The 18,577-nt window shown below is 39.6% G+C and overlaps 1 protein-coding gene across 11 annotated transcripts in view; it reads left to right on the top strand.

The window, feature by feature from the left end:
- SCLT1 (sodium channel and clathrin linker 1) overlaps nt 1-18,577 on the top strand; it is a 128,300-nt gene that overhangs the window by 75,732 nt on the left and 33,991 nt on the right. For 7 of the 11 annotated variants that reach the window (XR_006280947.1, XM_038398134.2, XM_043513511.1 and 4 more), the window contains one exon: nt 3,797-3,993. Coding sequence is in view for 10 of the 11 variants with exons in the window: in XM_038398134.2 (XP_038254062.1) it covers nt 3,797-3,993 (197 nt within the window). In the remaining variant the exon portion in view is untranslated. Of the gene's footprint in view, nt 1-3,796; nt 3,994-7,508; nt 10,207-18,577 lie in introns of those variants that run through there. The other 4 variants (XM_043513516.1, XM_043513515.1, XM_043513514.1 and 1 more) reach the window with 4 other exon arrangements.

Below are 18,577 nucleotides of genomic sequence, written 5' to 3'. Positions count from 1 at the left end.
AAAATATTTCTCTCCTTTGTTTCTGTGTGAAAGATGGTGTGGGGTATAGGAGGAAGACTGGTTACTCATAAAGTAACAAAATTCAAGTTTTCCCTCTTAATCTTTATTTTATGATAAGTTTCAATGTTACTTATAACTACAGAAAGGAAAAAAAAATCAATAGTCACTACTGCAATAAAAAATTCTCTTTAATGTCACACATAACTTACGCCTATAAAAAATGAGTGAACGTTACATTACACTTTAAGAATTCATGTGCCAGTGGATTTGTTTGGGGGCACAAATGGAAGTTTTGTTTTTTAAATAACTCAAAGCCTGAGCTTGTTTTTGTTACATTTATTTTAATAGTATGAAATTAAGGTTTTTCTATTTTCTGTAAGAATTATAGAATTATAAAATACCAAAAAAGTAGATGAGGTGCTCCTTTATATTAGTGCAATAAGCAAAATGAATATCAGTTTACATTGCTTTTTCAGGTAATAATTCCTATTTATATCTTGTGTATTCAAATAGGATAGTTATGGGGGGGAATGAATCTTCAAAATCTAATGTTGCAATAACAACTTTGAAAATTTGATCTATTTAGGCCGTGCCATTCTTACGAAAGAAATATGATTATTATATTATTAGATTTAGAATTCTTAGTTAATGTTGTATGTAAATTTAAATACAAATATTTATAGGCAGTTCTGCAGAAATGAGACTCGTCACCCCATTGGCCCATTATTTATTTTTATATATAAAAATACTTATTTGGAGTTTTTTGATATAGTAAATATATGGTAATGATATGGTAAATTTAGAAAAAATTGTTTCTAAAGCTGTCAATTTATAGGATTGCATGTGTACATCCTCTACAAAGGAAAAAGGACTGTAAGCTGTCTAAAATCCTACCTGCCACATGGGGCCACAACAGTGGTACCCCTAATTCACCCAACAATATAGTCAATCTATCCAGCTACACACTCAGCCCGGCAGAAGAGTCTGTCCTACCTCAGGTTTCAGAGTAGCAGCCGTGTTAATCTGTATTCGCAAAAAGAAAAGGAGTACTTGTGGCACCTTAGAGACTAACAAATTTATTAGAGCATAAGCTTTCGTGAGCTACAGCTCACTTAATGCATCCGATGAAGTGAGCTGTAGCTCACGAAAGCTTATGCTCTAATAAATTTGTTAGTCTCTAAGGTGCCACAAGTATTCCTTTTCTTTTTGTCCTACCTCAGGGACTCTTTCGGCCCCACCACCCCCACAAACATGATACAGTTCTGCGGTGATCTGGAAGCCTACTTTCATCGTCTCCAACTCGAAGAATACTTTCAAGATAACACTGAACAGCACACTGATGCACAGATACCCTCCCACCAACAACACAAGAAGAAGAACTCGACATGGACTCCTCCTGAGGGTCGAAATGACAGTCTGGACCTATAGGTAGAATGCTTCCGCCAACGTGCACAGGCAGAAATTGTGGAAAAACAGCATTGCTTGCCTCATAACCTAAGTTGTGCAGAACGCAATGCTATTCACAGCCTCAGAAACAACCCTGACATAATCAGAGAGGCTGATAAAGGAGGTGCTGTTGTCCCAAGTCTGACTACCGAAAGAAGGCTGCCAGACAACTCTCCAATACCAAATTCTACAGGCCACTTTCCTCAGATCCCACTGAGGAATACACTAAGAAACCTGCACCATCTACTCTGGACACTCCCTACACTAACACAGGAACAAATCAACATACCGTTAGAGCCCCGACCGGGGATGACATCTTCATCATCTGGACCCATAGGAAGGAAACCCTGGAAGAATTCCACCACGACTTCAATAGCTTCCACCCCACGATCAATCTCAGCCTGGACCAATCTACACAGGAGGTCCACTTCCTTGACACCACGATGCACATAAGTGATGGTCATGTTAACACCACCCTATACTGAAACCCCACCAACCGCTATTCCTACCTTCATGTCTCCAGCTTCCGTCCCGGACATACTACACAATCCATTGTCTACAGCCAAGCGCTGAGGTACAACCGCATTTGCTCCAACCCCTCAGACAGAGACTAACACCTACAAGATCTTCACCAAGTATTCTCAAAACTACAGTATCCACACAAGGAAATAAAGAAACAGATTAACAGAGCCAGATGTGTACCCAGAAGCCTCCTGCTGCAAGACAAGCCCAAGAAAGAAACCAGAACTCCACTGGCCATCACATACAGTCCTCAGCTAAAACCTCTCCAATGCATCATCAGTGATCTACAACCCATCCTGGACAACGATCCCTCACTTTCACTGGCCTTGGGAGACAGGCCAGTCCTCGCCCACAGACAGCCTGCCAACCTGAAGCATATTCTCACCAGCAACTACACATCGCACCATAGTAACTCTAACTCAGGAACCAATCCATGCAACAAACCTTGATGCCAGCTCTGCCCACATATCTACACCAGCGACTCCATCACAGGACCTAACCAGATCAGCCACACCATCACCGGATCATTCACCTGCACATCCATCAATGTAATATACGCCATCATGTGCCAGCAGTGCCCCTCTGCTATGTACATTGGCCAAACTGGACAGTCCCTACGTAAAAGGATAAATGGACACAAATCAGATATTAGGAACGGCAATATACAAAAACCTGTAGGAGAACACTTCAACCTCCCTGGACACACAATAGCAGATTTAAGGGTAGCCATCCTGCAGCAAAACAACTTCAGGACCAGACTTTAAAGAGAAACTGCTGAGCTTCAGTTCCTTTGCAAATTTGACACCATCAGCTAAGGATTAAACAAAGACTGTGAATAGCTAGCCACATACAAAAGCAGTTTTTCCTCCCTTGATGTTCACACCTCAGCTGCTAGAAGAGGGCCTCATCCTTCCTGATTGAACTAACCTTGTTATCGCAGGTCTGATTCTTGCTTGCATATTTATACCTGCGTCTGGAAATTTCCACTACATGCATCTGACGAAGTGGGTATTCACCCCGAAAGCTTATGCTCCAATACGTCTGTTAGTCTGTAAGTTGCCACAGGACTCTCTGCCTCATTTTCAACAAGTGTCATTTAAGATCAAAGATACTAACAGAAACAACTGAAAAACATGAGTTGGGGAAGGATGTGTGGAGAGAGTGATTGTTTACACACTAACTATTCCAATTAAAACTTTGAGTTAACCAATACTTATGTCCACCAGGCTTTTCAAAGTCAGTTTACAGGATTTTCACTATACTCCAGGTTGTACATTCAGACTGTGGGCTCCTCAAAGCCAGCAAGATGGCTTTCTTGTTCATCTGAAATCCGATGTATCCATAGGCTAAATGTATATTCAACAAAATTGGTTATCTAACCTTTGTTGCTGTATTTGCTTGTGTAAGGACTTGGCACTTTGTGTGTACAATTGTACACCTAAACAAGGTCTCAGTTAAGCACACAACTGAGCCTGCACAGTTACTTAGAATTTGAATTTTAGTAGTTCTCACAATGTGATAGGTGCTTTCCAAACATACAAGATGTAAGCTCTTCCCTAGAGAGCTCAACTTCTTAGAATACAAGTAGTTTACAGAATTCAGGGGAGAAGGATAAAGCATATATTCAATTTATAAAAACAATAGGCATCACAATCTTCACTACCGTTTATCGACATTTGTCCTAGATTTTAAATTGATTTTATGAGCATATTTCTATATGCACACCTAAAGTGAATGTTTTGGGGGTTTTTATTCTTGGGCTAAAGTTGCAAACTTCTATTGTCTGTGGCCTATTGTGGTGGGTTTTTTGTTTTTGTTTTTACTGTAGATAAGCACAATGGAACATGAGCATTCAGTGAAGGAGCATGGGTTTGAAGTTCGACTGAAAGAGATGGAAGTCACTAATCAAAATTCCACTGTTGAACTGAGACGTCTGTTGGTGGCTCAGCAAAAAGCGACAAACCGGTGGAAGGAGGAAACAAAGAAGCTTACAGAAACTACAGAAACCAGGATCAGTAATCTGAAGTAAGTGCAGTCAGTCTTTGTACCTTGCCAAACAGACAATATTATGTGTGTTTGACATTTTGTAATGGCAAAAAAATAGTTCCAATATGTCACTTTATTTTAATACTGTTTTTTAAGTAAACTTTACTCATTTTAGAAAACTTAACTTTGGCTTATGAAAACACCTATATATACAGTTCTTCAAAGTACCGTCGGTATATTCACAATTGTGGGATGAATCATGGAATTTCAGGAACATTCTGAAAATATTGCCTGTTGGAGCTGTATGAGTCTCTCTTATGACATCAGATGCTCTGAGATGAGTTTATAAAAGAGCCATATGACCTTTGTCATCTCAGTTCCTTTCTTTCTTGGCTAGATTTTGTTATTAGGGACCTTTCTCCATCTTAAGAGCAACTTTTATGTTAAACAGTATTCCAGTTGGTGTTGCCTAGTTTTCATTATTACACACTTTGTTTTTGGCTGGACCAGGGTCCTGGAGTCTCTTTGGCCATAGCCAGTCTCTGGGTCCTTCTCCGCCATCTTTGGCTTATGCAGGATCTTCAGTTCAGTACCATCGTACCATCACTGGAGTGTATGGTCATACTTCTATGGCTATGTCTGCATTTAAACTGCAATTAAACACCTGCAGCTGGCCCGTGTAAGTTTGGCTTGAGCTCATAAGGCTCAAGCTTAAAGGGCTGCTTAATTGTGGGGTAGGCATTTGGGCTTGCCTAATTAAAGGCCTCTTAGCCTGAGCCGCAAATGCCTGGGTCAGCCACAGGTATTTAATTGCAATGTAGACATATGCTGTGTGCACACTCCTCTGGGGAAAACTCTTAGTCCAGTGCTCTTGGAACTGGGTGTTAGGGATGAGTCTCCATCAAGGCTTCATTTCCTCCAGATGTTCTTCTTTGCCTCAGAGCCACGTGAGTTGGGCTGAAAGGCTCTTTGGCACACACCTCAAAGCAAGAGTGCTTTACTGTCCCAGGACACTCATTCTCTTTCAGGCCTCCTTTCCTTGGCCTCCCTTTAGTCCATAGACTGCCTCTCCTTATTGGCAGGGTTCTCCTAAACCTAGCAACCAAATGTAGCATGAGAAGAAAACGACATATCTCCTGTATATAGTGGTTTCTGAAGTTGTGCAAATAGCAGCTCTGCTGTTCTATTTCTTCTCATCAGTATATATATTAAATAGTTCTTTGAATGATGTCCCTATGTGTATTCCAAATGTGGGCATGTGTGCGTACCATGAGCCTGAGTTCACAGATATTTAGCAAGCAGTGTCCATTGGTCTGCATATATGTAGTTGTTCTTCTTGTGCTCTGAACCAAGAGTATGACAGAAAGTGTACACTGGCACCTTTCCAGTTCCTTCTTCTGCTTCATGGCTGAAGTAAGAACATTCTGTGTCCACAGCTTCTTCCTTCGACTGTTTCAGTCTGTAAATATATTGTAAATAGTTTATTTTATTTTTTTTTTACTTTTTTAGTCTTAAGTCCTGGCATAGTTCGTTATTTTCCCTGGGAGGATAGGCTTATGCCTAGAGTCCTGGGATACAAGCATTGCATTTCCTGCCCCCTCTCCTTTTCAGTGAATGACAAACACCAGTGCTGCCTTTATTGTCTACCCCAGGCTCAGATCTCGGCTAAGTGTAGTATTTGCCACCCCTTCCCTCCAAGAACTTGAGGGTTGAGAGCCAAGATGTAAAATATCTGATGGAGGAGGCCATGAGACCCCAATCAGACCTGGGCCAGGGAATGCCCCTCCAAGCATGAGCTCAGGAGTCAAGACTAAGACTTCCAAAGCTAAGGAGATGATTTCTCATGAGAGTAAAGGGCACTCTCACAAACATAAAGACAAACCCTCTTTTTTTTTCCCAAAGCTGCCCCAAAGAAAAAAGATTCTCCCTGACTTCTTCAAAGTCGGGAGAATCCTTGTGCATGGATCCTAAAGATTTAACCCCAAGTAAACCATCTCAACAGGAAAAAGTGGTACAAAGGAGCATGGATCTGTCAGCTTTGGTACCGGTTCTGACATGCAAACTGAAAGACACACATCCACTGCCACTCCCTTTGACGTAGAGATTACACTTTGGGCTAATATCGTCATGGCCCCAGACAAATCAGGCTTCCACTGTGGCCAGGGAAGCACTAGATCCAACAGCTCTACCAATTGACCTACCCCATACCCTGGGGCAATCTGAGAACTACATCTCCCCAGATGACCTTTTTACTCTTCCCTATCCTCCTTCCCCTTCCCCTCGTCTGTCTTTATTCAGAGACATAGTTACTCTGGAGGACATGGAGCTGCTCTCCTCTCACCCGCAAGCCTCAGTACCCTACCGGTTCGCCAGTAGTTCAGGTTCCAGTTTTTTCATCCAGTGAGTCAGTCTCTCCAAAAGAGCTTCTACCCTCTCATAGAGAAAGAGGCCCAGACAGAAGCCCAAAGAGATCAGAGTTCCATTCTCTGACCAGATATAACTTTCCAACAGACTGGTGATACCCTCTCAAGAGGTTCTCCTCATACAGGCAGTATTGGATCCCTTAGGATCCTTATGCTAGGCACCCAGAATCAGACCATGAACCTTACTTGCCATGTCCTTGCCAAGATCAGCCAGCCCCTTTGGAGTATATGGAAGATGAAGCTAAACCAGATCCAGTGGTTCTGGGAGTGATTTCATCCTCTTTCCCAAATGAGGCTGTTTCCCCATCTTTACCAGCGCAGCCTGATGGCTACAGGCAACATCAGGGTACCTACAAAGGATTGTATTTTGAGCTTCAGATACAGCTTGAACTCCTAAGATCTTATGTATGTTAATTTAAATAAAAATGACAAGTGACTTGATCAGTTCAGCAAACAAACATATCGGACTGTCTCCACTTATCCTGCTCTTATTCTTCAGCTTGTGGTGTTTTCGTCCCCAGGGACACGTGGCATGTTTTTTAGATTTAAAGTCCATAGACAAGTAGAGACTGTTTTTTTGAATAGTGCTCTTTAGTTATTGTGTATTAGTGCATGCAGTCAATCCTAATAACACAGACATAAAACAAAATATACTAGGCAGTGTTTTAATGTGGATAAAGTGCATTTATTTTTCACATCACAAAAAGAATTAGTTTGTATGCATGTACACTAATGTGAGAAAGTTAAAATGTCATTTTTATAGCTATATTCATTTTCTGAAATGCAAGATGTACTCAAGTATACACGCATGCTAATGTGATTCCTTATCAGGAAGATGATAAACAAATTTCAAATGTAAGTTTAAAAAAAGGAAAAATTTTTGCTCTTACAGGTATCGTGGAATGTAAAACATTTTCATTTAAGAGGTTATTAAAAAGGAAATATTAAAGTTCACAAGCTTGATTTTTTTAAACCTCGGATTAACCAATAGACTTGTCACATATAATTATTTTGAACAGAATACATGTCCTAAAATGAACCTTAATGCTCCTGATGTTCTCTTTATAGTAGATAACTGGTGAATTTTTTGAAGCGTAACTTTTATTTGTAAATCTCATTCAACTTTTTCAGCTGTCAAAAACAGAATGCTCTTAATCTGAGTTGGAGCTGAGCCCAGGTCTCCAACTGGAACAGGGAAAATAACCTCTTAAGTTTGTGTCCTACAATAACTGTACATTGCTGCTAAAACACATACTGTTTATTTCTCTTTCTAGAGAAGAAAGCAAACTTGTCGTCTTGTAAATGCCATTAGTTTGTGTAAAGTACAGTAAAACCATCTCTGACCCACATTAACACTGACAACGTTTGGCAGCATAACTCTGTGTCAAAGGTATTTCTGTTTTAACAGGAGCTAAGTTAACTTTTTTCTGCTGTACTTCGCATGAATTGTATCGGAGATAGCAGTTGGGAATAGAGAAGGCTTTGGAGACTGGCCAATAAGCAGTCGAAGGGCGAGTAAGGATCAGAGTATGTCATGGATGAGGAAGGAAGACAGCAGAAGGGGAAGGGTTAAATGGCCAAATATTGTACATTAAGGAGGAAAAGCGATGTGTCTATGGGAAGAGAATTGTTGATAAGCAGGAGGGAGAGGATGATGGATAGAAAAAGATTTGTGCCTGGTCTTGGCAAGAAGAGAAGAGATATAAATAGGCTAATGAGAGGATGGAACAAAACACACTAAAAATGTACTTAATTATTAGTATTGATTGTGTTTCAGGGCTTTAGCCATGTAGTGAACGACCAATAGTATCATAGACAATAGAAACTGAAAAGACATTTAACGATATTTTAGCCCTGATTCTCCACTGTCCTGCACCTGAGTAGTTATTTACACCCTACAGAGTGGATTAGATTTTTCTCCCTTATCTTTCTTATAATAATCTTAGTGGGTAAAATATTTTAAATAGCAGTGCAATTCTTTTTTTTTTCTCTTTGATGACATTGTCTCTTTACACATCTAGGATGTGTGTTTTGAAAATAGCTTACTGTGACTTTAAACTTTAGTGAAATTTGAATTTTTCAAAAGCATCCTGCTTAAATTGTGGGCAAAGTTTTAATAGAACATGTTCACCACCTAACGTTATTATCTTATTCATTATCATTATCTTCCCTGAGTGTGGCTGATTATCTTGGGTCTTCTACCATTTAAACCACTGTTGAAACTCCTGTTGACTTGAATTGAAGCAAGATTGTGCCCCTTATTTATTACATATTCATGGTATGAAACATCTCCGCATAGCCAGATTTACAACACTGAATTTTAAATTTCACTTTAGATGACCAGTTACTGTGAACAGATACTTCTAGAGAGCTGCTAAAGTTTAGGAAATGAAGCAACTTCCACAGTCTGTATAGAAGACTTGCAGTGATTCCTGAGAGATTAAAATTGTTGCTAATGCTACACAACTACAAGATTTAGTGTTGCCAAAAACTTTTCATATAGATTCAGCCCTAGAGATGGCAGGCTGAATGCTGATCCAAATAGTTTGATTTTTAAAATAGCTATCCAGAGGAGAGCTTTATGTACTCTTTTAAACCCACCATATACGCTATTTAGCAAAGATTTCACGTTTTTTCTTAGAGGAAGAAAATCTTGTTTCACTTCTTCAGAAAGAAGCCATCAAAACCCACAGCTTTTACATGAGGTGTAATGAACAATACATCTTGTCTTCCAAGTTTGTATGCATTAACTTATTTGAACAGCTGACTGGGTGTAATTAGTTGACTCTTGCTGATACTTTCTATCATTTATTTTAAATATTTGAGTAGTGGAGAAAACTTGTTTCATAGTGTTTTACAAAAAGATAATTTTAAACAATTGCATTTGTGCGAGTAAACAAATGTAATCTGGCGTTAGCTCTCTGTAAATGCACATTGTATCGTCTGAGGATTAGCCGTTCAGTCAGCTAAAGCAACATGTGAGCTGAAAGAGACAGGAAAAAAAACATCCAAGAGCAAAGAAACTACTCAAAATGTTCTTCTCAATCCAGCATCATGGGTCATCCTGGCTGATGTTGGACTTTATTGAACACAGCTTTCTGTTAAAAATAAATAAATAAATAAATAAAGCATTCTAGAAAGAGTGAAATCTGTGGAAATAGCCACTTTCCCTTTCAAAGTTATGAGTAGGACAAAAATGCTAAAACATTGCTGTAATGGGTCAGAATTTTCAGTTGTTGATTTAGCTTCATCAAACTGCTGACATGGGATATAACAAACTTTATGTCATGTCTGTTGTGGTCTTTGAACCTTCAAAATCTGATTCATATTTTTCATGAAATGTTCCTGTTTTATATGTGAGAAATTGTCCTCATGGTGTCATCTGGTGATGTCCTGCAAAGATTTAATGTCCTATTTACTAGTGTAATAGCTATTTCATCAGACAGTACTGCCTTCATGTGCAGAAAAGAAAAAAAACCTCAATTCTTTCCATATTAAAATCTATATGCAAGCCATGTGGAGTACCTCTGTCGCTGTAGCAGATATTCTGCACAAAGTCTGGCAGCAAGTAGTGTCACCTTTGGAGGTGACATCATAGTGCTTATAAATATACGTAATATAAACCCTCCTCAGAAAATGAAGCTAAAAGAATCAGTTTGTCCATTGTGATGTAGATACGGTAAAAATGGAAACCAATTCTTTGCCTCCCTCCCGTGCCCAAAAAATGTTTGACTTTGATATAGTGTAATTCTTCATTAAATCTGTGATTGGTGCTCTGATACTACGTTGACAAGAGTCTTAAAAATACCCATAAATAAAATAAATCGTACCTATTTTTGTATGTGCTATTTTTAAATATTTTAGACACTCTGTGTGCCCCCATACCAAGGCATGTAGTATGGAATGCAATTGATATGAAAATTAATTATACTAGTTATAGACTCATAGACCCATAGACTTTAAGATCAGAAGGGACATTCATGATAATTTAATCTGACCTCCTGCACATGGCAGGCCACCCTGTAATAGACTCTGGCTGAGTTTCTGAAGTCCTCAAATCATGATTTAAAGACTTCAAGTTGCAGAGAATTTGCCATTTACACTAGTTTAAACCTGGAAGTGATCTGTGCCCCACACAGCAAAGGAAGGCAAAAAAAAAAAAAAAAAACAACCCAGGATCTCTGCCAGTCTGACATGGGGGGAAATTCCTTCCCATCCCTAAATATGGTGATCAATTAGACCCTGAGCATATGGCAAAGACCCACTAGATAGACACCTGGAAAAGAATTCTCTGTAGTAATTCCGAGCCTCCCCATCTAGTGTCCAGTAACTGGCTATTGGAGATATTTGCTGCTAGCAGTCACAAATTGGCTAAATCAGGGGTTGGCAACGTTCGGCATGTGGCCCATCAAGGTAGACTGCTGGTGGGTCATGAGACCTTTTGTTTATGTTGACCGTCCGCAGGCATGGCCCCCGCAGCTCCCAATGACCACAGTTTGCCATTCCCAGCCAATGGGATCTGCGGGAAGCCACGGGCTGCACGGAGGTGCTGGCCACCATTTCCTGCAGCTCCCATTGGCCGGGAACAGCAAATCATTGCCACTGGGAGGTGTGGGCGGGCCATGCCTGCAGATAGTCAATGTAAACAAAATGTCTCGCAGACTGCTAGTGGATTACCCTGATGGGCTGCATGCCAAAGGTCGCTGAGCCCTGGGCTACATGCTCTTGTAGGCAGTCTCATCATACCATCCCCTCCATAAACTTATCAAGTTTAGTCTTGAAGCCAATTAGGATTTTTGCCCCCCACTTCTCCCCTCGGAAGGCTGATCCAGAACTTCACTTCTCTGATGATTAGAAACCTTCATCTAATTTCAAGCCTAAACTTGTTGATGGCCAGTTTATATACATCTGTTCTTGTATCGACATAGGTGCTTAGCTTAAATAACTCCTCTCCCTCCCTGATATTTATCCCTCTGATGTATTTATAGAGAGCAATCTCATCTCCCGAGCCGCCTTTTGGTTAGGCTAAACAAGCCAAGCTCTTTGAGTCTTCTCTCTTAAGGTAGGTTTTCTGTTCCTCTGATCATCTCTGTACCTGTTCCAGTTTGAAGTAATCTTCCCTAAACATGGAAGATCAGAATTGCACACAGTATTCCGATGAGATTTAACCAGTGTCTTGTATAATGGTACTAACACTTCTCTGTATCTACTATAAATATCTCACCTGATGCATCCTAGGACTGCATTAGGCTTTTTCATGGCCTCATCACACTGGTGGCTTATAGTCATTCTGTGATCAACCAATATATCTAGGTCTTTCTCCTCCTCTGTCACTTCCAATTGATAAGTCCCTAGTTTATAGCAAAAATCCTTGTTGTTAGTCCCTAAGTGCATGACTTTGCATTATTAAATTTGATCCCATTTCTATCCTGCAATTTTCAAGGTCATCCAGATTTTCTTGTATGATCTGGTCCTCTTACATACTGGCAAAAAGAAAAGGTGCACTTATGGCACCTTAGAGACTAACAAATTTATTTGAGCATAAGCTTTCATGAGCTACAGCTCACTTCATCAGATGCATGCAGTGGAAAATACAGTGGTGAGACTTATATACCCAGAGAACATGAAACAATGAGTGTTACCATACACACTGTAACAAGAGTGATCAGGTAAGGTGAGCTATTACCAGCAGGAGAGCAGGTGGGGGGGGGGGGAACTTTTGTAGTGATGATCAAGGTGGGCCATTTCCAGCAGTTGACAAGAACGTGTGCGGAACAGTGGTGGTGGGGGGGAATAAACATGGGGAAAGTTTATCTCCTCAAAGAAGGAGATCAGGATGGACTGGCACAATCTAGCTTTTGTAAAACCATGTTGTGGTTTTATCCCAATTACCGTTTATCTCCATGTCTTTAACTATTTTCTCTTTCAGAATTTGTTCAAAGACCTTGAATAGAATTGTGGTCAAAGTAACAGGCCTGTAGTTTCCTGGATCACTTTTTCCCCTTTCTTAAAAATAGGTGCTACATTAGCAATTCTCCAGTCATGGGATACAACCCCCAAGGTTACAGATTCATTAAAAATCCTTGCTATTGGGCATGCAATTTCATGTGTCAGTTCCTTTAATATTCTTGGATAGAGATTATTCGGGCCCCCCGATTTTAGTCCTATTAAGCTGTTTAAGTTTGACTTCTACCTTAGATTTGGTAACTTCTACTTCCATATTCTTGTTCCAATTAGGCACCCGGTCACTACCCCTAAGATTTTCATTACCCTTATTAAAAACTGAGATGCAGTATTTTGGGTGTTGGGCTATGCCTAGATTGCTATCCTCAGTGTTTAGCTGTCCCACTTCTCCTTTCTTTTTATTTATATGGCTATGAAACCTTTTATTATTGATTTTAATTTCCTTTGCAAGGTCCCACGCTTGCTTGGCTTTTGGCAGTTCTCACTTTATCCCTACACTTTCTGACCTCCAAGATACAGCTTTCCTCACTGATCCTTCCCATCTTCCATTCCTTGTAGGCTTTCTCTTAATCACCTGTTTGAAACTCTTGCTCAGCTAGCTTGATTGGTAACACTTCCCTACATTTTTTTCCCCCTTGCTTGGGATGCAGGCTTCAGAAACTTTGACTTAAAGTAGCTCCAGACCTCTTCCACATTCAGTTCTGTGAGTTCTTTAGTCCAGTCCAGTCCACTTCCCTAACTAATTCCCTTATTTTTTTAAAAAGAAAAGGAGTACTTGTGGCACCTTATAGATTCATAGATACTAAGATCAGAAGGGACCATTCTGATCATCTAGTCTGACCTCCTGCACAGCGCAGGCCACAGAATCTCACCCACCCGCTCCTAGGAAAAACCTCACCTATGTCTGAGCTATTGAAGTCCTTAAATCATGGTTTAAAGACTTCAAGGAGCAGAGAAGCCTCCCTCAAGTCACCCATGCCCCATGCTACAGAGGAAGGTGAAAAACCTCCAGGGCCTCTCCAATCTGCCCTGGAGGAAAATTCCTTCTCATTCTAGTCATTGATGCATTCTAGCAAGAATCTAGCTGTATCATTTGTTCCCACATGAAAGACAATCAGTAGAATCTTTTCTTCTCCCATTAGGATCCTCTTCAGCCTCAGGTCCAGATCCTGTATTTTAGGTCCTGGCAGACAGCACACCCTTTTTTGTTCTACAGATGCGCTCTGGTGATGGGCTTGTCTGTTCTTTGTAATTGGGAGTCACCAGTCACATGGACCTGGTGTTGGTGTGATTCTCTGGCCTACCTCCTGTTCTTTCTGACTGCAAGTCCTCTTGTCTTTTGTTCTTCCTTGCAATCTTCTGCAAGTCGTACTGTATCCTCATGGGCTTCCAAACTCTGGGTATCTCCATTGACTATTACCCTCTTCTTATAGGTGTAACCACTCTTCCCTTCTTTCTAGCCCTCCCCACTTCACTTACTACCTGCTGTGCCCTTTCTTCATTTTCCAGCTCAGCAAACCTATTCCTGAGCTCCACTTTTTCACTACCCAGTCTTTTTTCCTCTGCTTGGTTCTCATAGTCAGATGCTTCCACTGGCCACTCTCCTCACCAGCAGTCTCCCCTCAGAGTTCTTCAGACCAGCTTGCATCTGCGAGTCTTGACTTTTCCTTTCAGCGTCCTCTCGCCTTCCTTCTATCATCTGCTTGAATCCTCTTTGAAACTCAGCCATAGTTTTCACCTGCATCTCCACACCTCAGATGTTCTCTTCCATCAGCTCTATTTGACGGCACTTCATACATACAAAGCTCTTTTCAGATACCCAGGATAATCCACAGCTTCCACATCTGGTCATATTCATTGTCTCTTCCATTCCTTGGGTCATTACCAGTGCTGCCTCTGTATCTGTCCTAGGAAAAATACAAAACACAAACAAGTACCAGAACACCACAGAATCCCACCCTAAAACTCCCACTCAAACTCCTCTGTTTGCTGCTTTTGTGCTACTGGCTGGCTGTTTGGCTGTCTTTAGAGGCCCCCAAATCAGGCAAACCTCATCGCCTAATCAGGACTCTGCTTCTCTCACAACACACTGCCCCCCTACCAGCCTGTGCAAACTGAAAACAAAACAAAAAAAAACACAAAAACTTACTGTCCCTAAGGAACAGCAGCTTGCCTTCTCCAGCAGAACTTCCCATTCAGATTCCCCTGTTTATTCAGTAGTCATTCTTGAAAATAAGGTCCTCATCCATATTAGAATCTAACAGATTCAAAATAGAGGCAAAATGTCTTGTTTTGCCATGAATTAAGAAATATTACTGTTGATTCATCTAAAAGTAAAATAACGTAGTGGTGAATGCCTCAGAAGGAAGGCTTATAATGGAAAATCAACAATGCCCTTAAGTATAGTGACATTGCAGAACTTCTCTGTGATGAAACTCGTTCTAGCTAACTTTTAGCATAGTAACCCAGGGCCTAGTCAAAAGGCCACTGAAGTTAATGGGAAGACTAACTTCAGTGAGCTTTGGATTGGGGACCAAGTTTTGTTGTTCGGCACTCAGCTCTCAACATATTTTAAGGGCTACATGCTACCTGGTACAAAGTTAGGCTTTCCTTGAAGTTACACAAACCTTAACATTTTTCTTTAAATAGCTTTTAAAACATATTTCAACTTAATCTCAGCTTCTGATAGATCAGCAGCATTGTGATCCTCCATGCAGATCCATTTTGGTTTTTGTAAACTGAACAGAAAACTCTACATTTAGCAGTATATCCTAGCAGATATGTACTGTGTTTTGAGGATAGTCTGAGCTCTATCTTGGCACTTCGAGAAATTAGTGTTGGACATTTGACGCTCAGTTATATATATACGAGAATAAAAAGATCATGTTAATGGTAGCATCGAATAGAATTTTCTTATAAAAAGTTAAATGATTTCTTTTTAATGTGCTATATAATATTAGGTAAGTTTGTTTCTCATTAATTTGCAACCTCCTTTACAAAAACATACTGTTCTATGGCCTTTCTGTACCCCAGTTGACCAGACCTCACTGTTACTCAGTGTTTTTCTTCACTGAAACACTGACCCATTTACTGATGGTTGAGTTTCCTATACCTTTCCTTTGCCTTGAATCCTGGCACTCTTCATTGCAGAATTTTCTCCATGTGATTTCAGTCTCTCCTTTGAAATATTTCAGCTTCTCCTCTTATTTCCCAGCAGCAGCAGCTATTTAATTTTCCATTCCTTCAGTGTCACTTGTTTATCCTCTTTTCAGTCGACAGTGTTCTCAGTATATTGAGAAAATCCAAAAAAAAATTTAAAATAAACAATAAATGAGATCTCTTAGCATTACTGCTGCTACTTCATTTCCTAACTTAAAAAGTAAGCTGTATGGACAAAAAATGGAATTTGAAAGTGAAAAACCAAATGAGACTATTTAAAATAATACTAGATACCTTCTCAAGTTGGTTATTTCAGTGAAAGAAATTATATAAATATATGATATTTGGCAAGTATATTTTTATAGCTCAATGAAAAAGTGATCCAGGATTTTTCAGTTACTCAGGACTCTGTTCAATCTGAGCTCATGATCATCACCGTCTTTCAAAGCTCAACTTGAGTTTGTGGCAAAGCACTAATAAATTAGAGGATAGCATTGTGAATATATGTAGACTGTATTCCATAAGAACACAGTATGGGTCTCATTTATGTTATGAAGTAAATTAACAAACAAACATCTAAAGATACTGTACATTTCTTAAAAGAAGATTATTGATATTGGGTTTCACCTTGGCCCAGAATGAGAGCAAGGAGCTAGGACTGTTTCAATATACTAATGTCAAAAGTCAGTTTTTGAGGTAACTAAGAAGGTCAGTGCTGCTTACAACAAAGGTTATGCTTCCAAATAAAAACATTATGCTTGGCAGTATAATACCTTATGACCATTTTTGGTCTTCTTACTACTGTAAAAAGACAAAATAGTTCTGCAAAATGTACAGTGGTGTAATTCTGACTTTTAAGTGTTTCAGTTTATACATGTATTTTGATAATTATAACTGAAGTACAATAAAGCAAAATTAAAATGCAGTGAACTTAGCAAATGCTTTACATATTGCAATATGTAAAAACTATTTATGAAAGAATGAAAAAGTGCAACTGTTAAGTCATGAAAAGAAATAGAATGGCCATTTTCAAGTAATACAAGTTGTGTGATTCTCACTCTGGAGACTTGCTTCCAGTGTGTCAGTTAGTGGGAACTCTCAAAGCTATAACATTTTGAGGTCTATTGCTCTCCACATCAACAGTCATGAGGTGAAAAAATATACAATATTTACATTTATTAAAACATTTGTAAGCTCTTCAGAGCAAGGAATTTCATTGTCTATCTACCAATGTGATATATGCCATCATGTGCCAGAAGTGCCCCTCTGTCATGTACATTAGCCAAACCGGACAGTCTCTACACAAAAGAATAAATGGACATAAATCTGATATAAGGAATTATAACATTAAAAAACCAGTAGGAGAAACTTCAGTCTCTCTTGTCACTCAATAGCAGACCTAAAAGTGGCAATTCTTCAACAAAAAAAACTTCAAAAACAGACTCCAACGTGCAGGTTTTTTGCCGCTCCAAGAGCGCAATTGCTCAAGCAAAAAAAAGGGCGGGGGTGGCCGGAATTATGCCCAAGGGGGGCGGGGGGAGAAAAAAAAGATGGCCAGAATGCCACCCTTGGAATTGTGCCACCCGAAGCCCATGCCTAGAGCTGGTCCAGCCAATTTGAAACTGCAGAACTGGAATTAATTTGCGAACTGGAACTAATTTGCAAACTGGACACCATCAAATTAGGCCTGCATAAAGACTGGGAGTGGTTGGGTCAACCTAATTTCCCCTCTACTGATTTCCCCCTACTGTTACTCTTCTTGTCAACTGTTTGAAATGAGCCACTCTCATTACCACTACAAAAGTTATTTTTCCTCCCTTGGTATCCTGCTGTTAATTGAATTGTCTCATTAGACTGACCTCACACTTGGTAAGGGAACTCGCATCTTTTCATGTATTTATACCTGTTCCTGTATTTTCCACTCCATGCATCTGATGAAGTGGGTTCTAGCCCACAAAAGCTTATGCCCAAATAAATTTGTTAATCTCTGAGTTGCCACAAGGACTCCTCATTGTTTTTGCTGATACAGACTAACAAGGCTACCACTCTGAAAATTGTCTATAAAGTTCCTAGTTCACTTTTGACACTATATATGTAATATATGTTACTCTAGCTGGAAATAATGGTGGTGATATGAATTTTAAGTTGGAGATAAATGTACTATATTTTAGGACTTATAAAGAATTGAGCTAGGTTTGGGGCCAAGAATAAGAGACTGGGTTCTGTATCTTGTCGAAGTTTCCCTTAGGCAAAAGCTGCATGTTGTTTAATGATAGGTGGTTTTATGACATGAATAAATTACTGGAACCAAACTAAAATGTTCAGTTTACTTGTGACTGAATGGCTTAAGCCAAATCTAACCAAGATCTATCTGCAGAGGAGGTTACATTACTCTGATTATACCAATTATGTCACTTTTCCCTTCCAGTCCCCAAAAGCTGAATTTCAGTCTTGTGTGAAAAGGGTGCAGTCATTTTGATCTTTCCTTCTAGTAAGCAAGGAATCGGACAGTTTTCTAAGCAGTAGTCCTCTACTGATTGATTTCAGTGTGATTTCCTTTTTTACCATTTAGCACCAGTTGTTTAGGGCTGCTGGTGGTAAATGCTACTTTATTTTGGTGTCTATAGCTGGCGTCAGAAAACCTTGACTCCCAACACCAAAGACTTGAATTGCCTTTATCTTTTTACAAATATAATATTTGAAATCTGTCTGGCACTTGTATACAGTTAATCTGTGCATAATAAACAGTATGATATATAGGAATGCATCCAAAGAAGTGAGCTGTAGCTCACGAAAGCTTATGCTCAAATAAATTTGTTAGTCTCTAAGGTGCCACAAGTACTCCTTTTCTTTTTTTTTAGTATGATATAAATAGACTTAGATTCACTATTCAAGATAAAGACCCAGTTTCATCTCCTGAAAAAGTTAACATTTACAGACAGTTTTGCTTATTTCCAATAATTCCCTTTCCCTTTGGTTTTATTGCTTAGGACATTTGCATGAAACAGGAACTCCATATGCCTCACTTTTAGATCCCAATCCTCTATTTGTGACATGACACACAATTACTTCTGCAG

This window comes from Dermochelys coriacea, chromosome 4 (assembly GCF_009764565.3).
Source record: "Dermochelys coriacea isolate rDerCor1 chromosome 4, rDerCor1.pri.v4, whole genome shotgun sequence".
NCBI classification, from domain to species: domain Eukaryota; kingdom Metazoa; phylum Chordata; order Testudines; family Dermochelyidae; genus Dermochelys; species Dermochelys coriacea.
The sequence above is the reverse complement of the archived record's forward strand: the minus strand, read 5'-3'. Positions and strand labels throughout refer to the sequence as shown.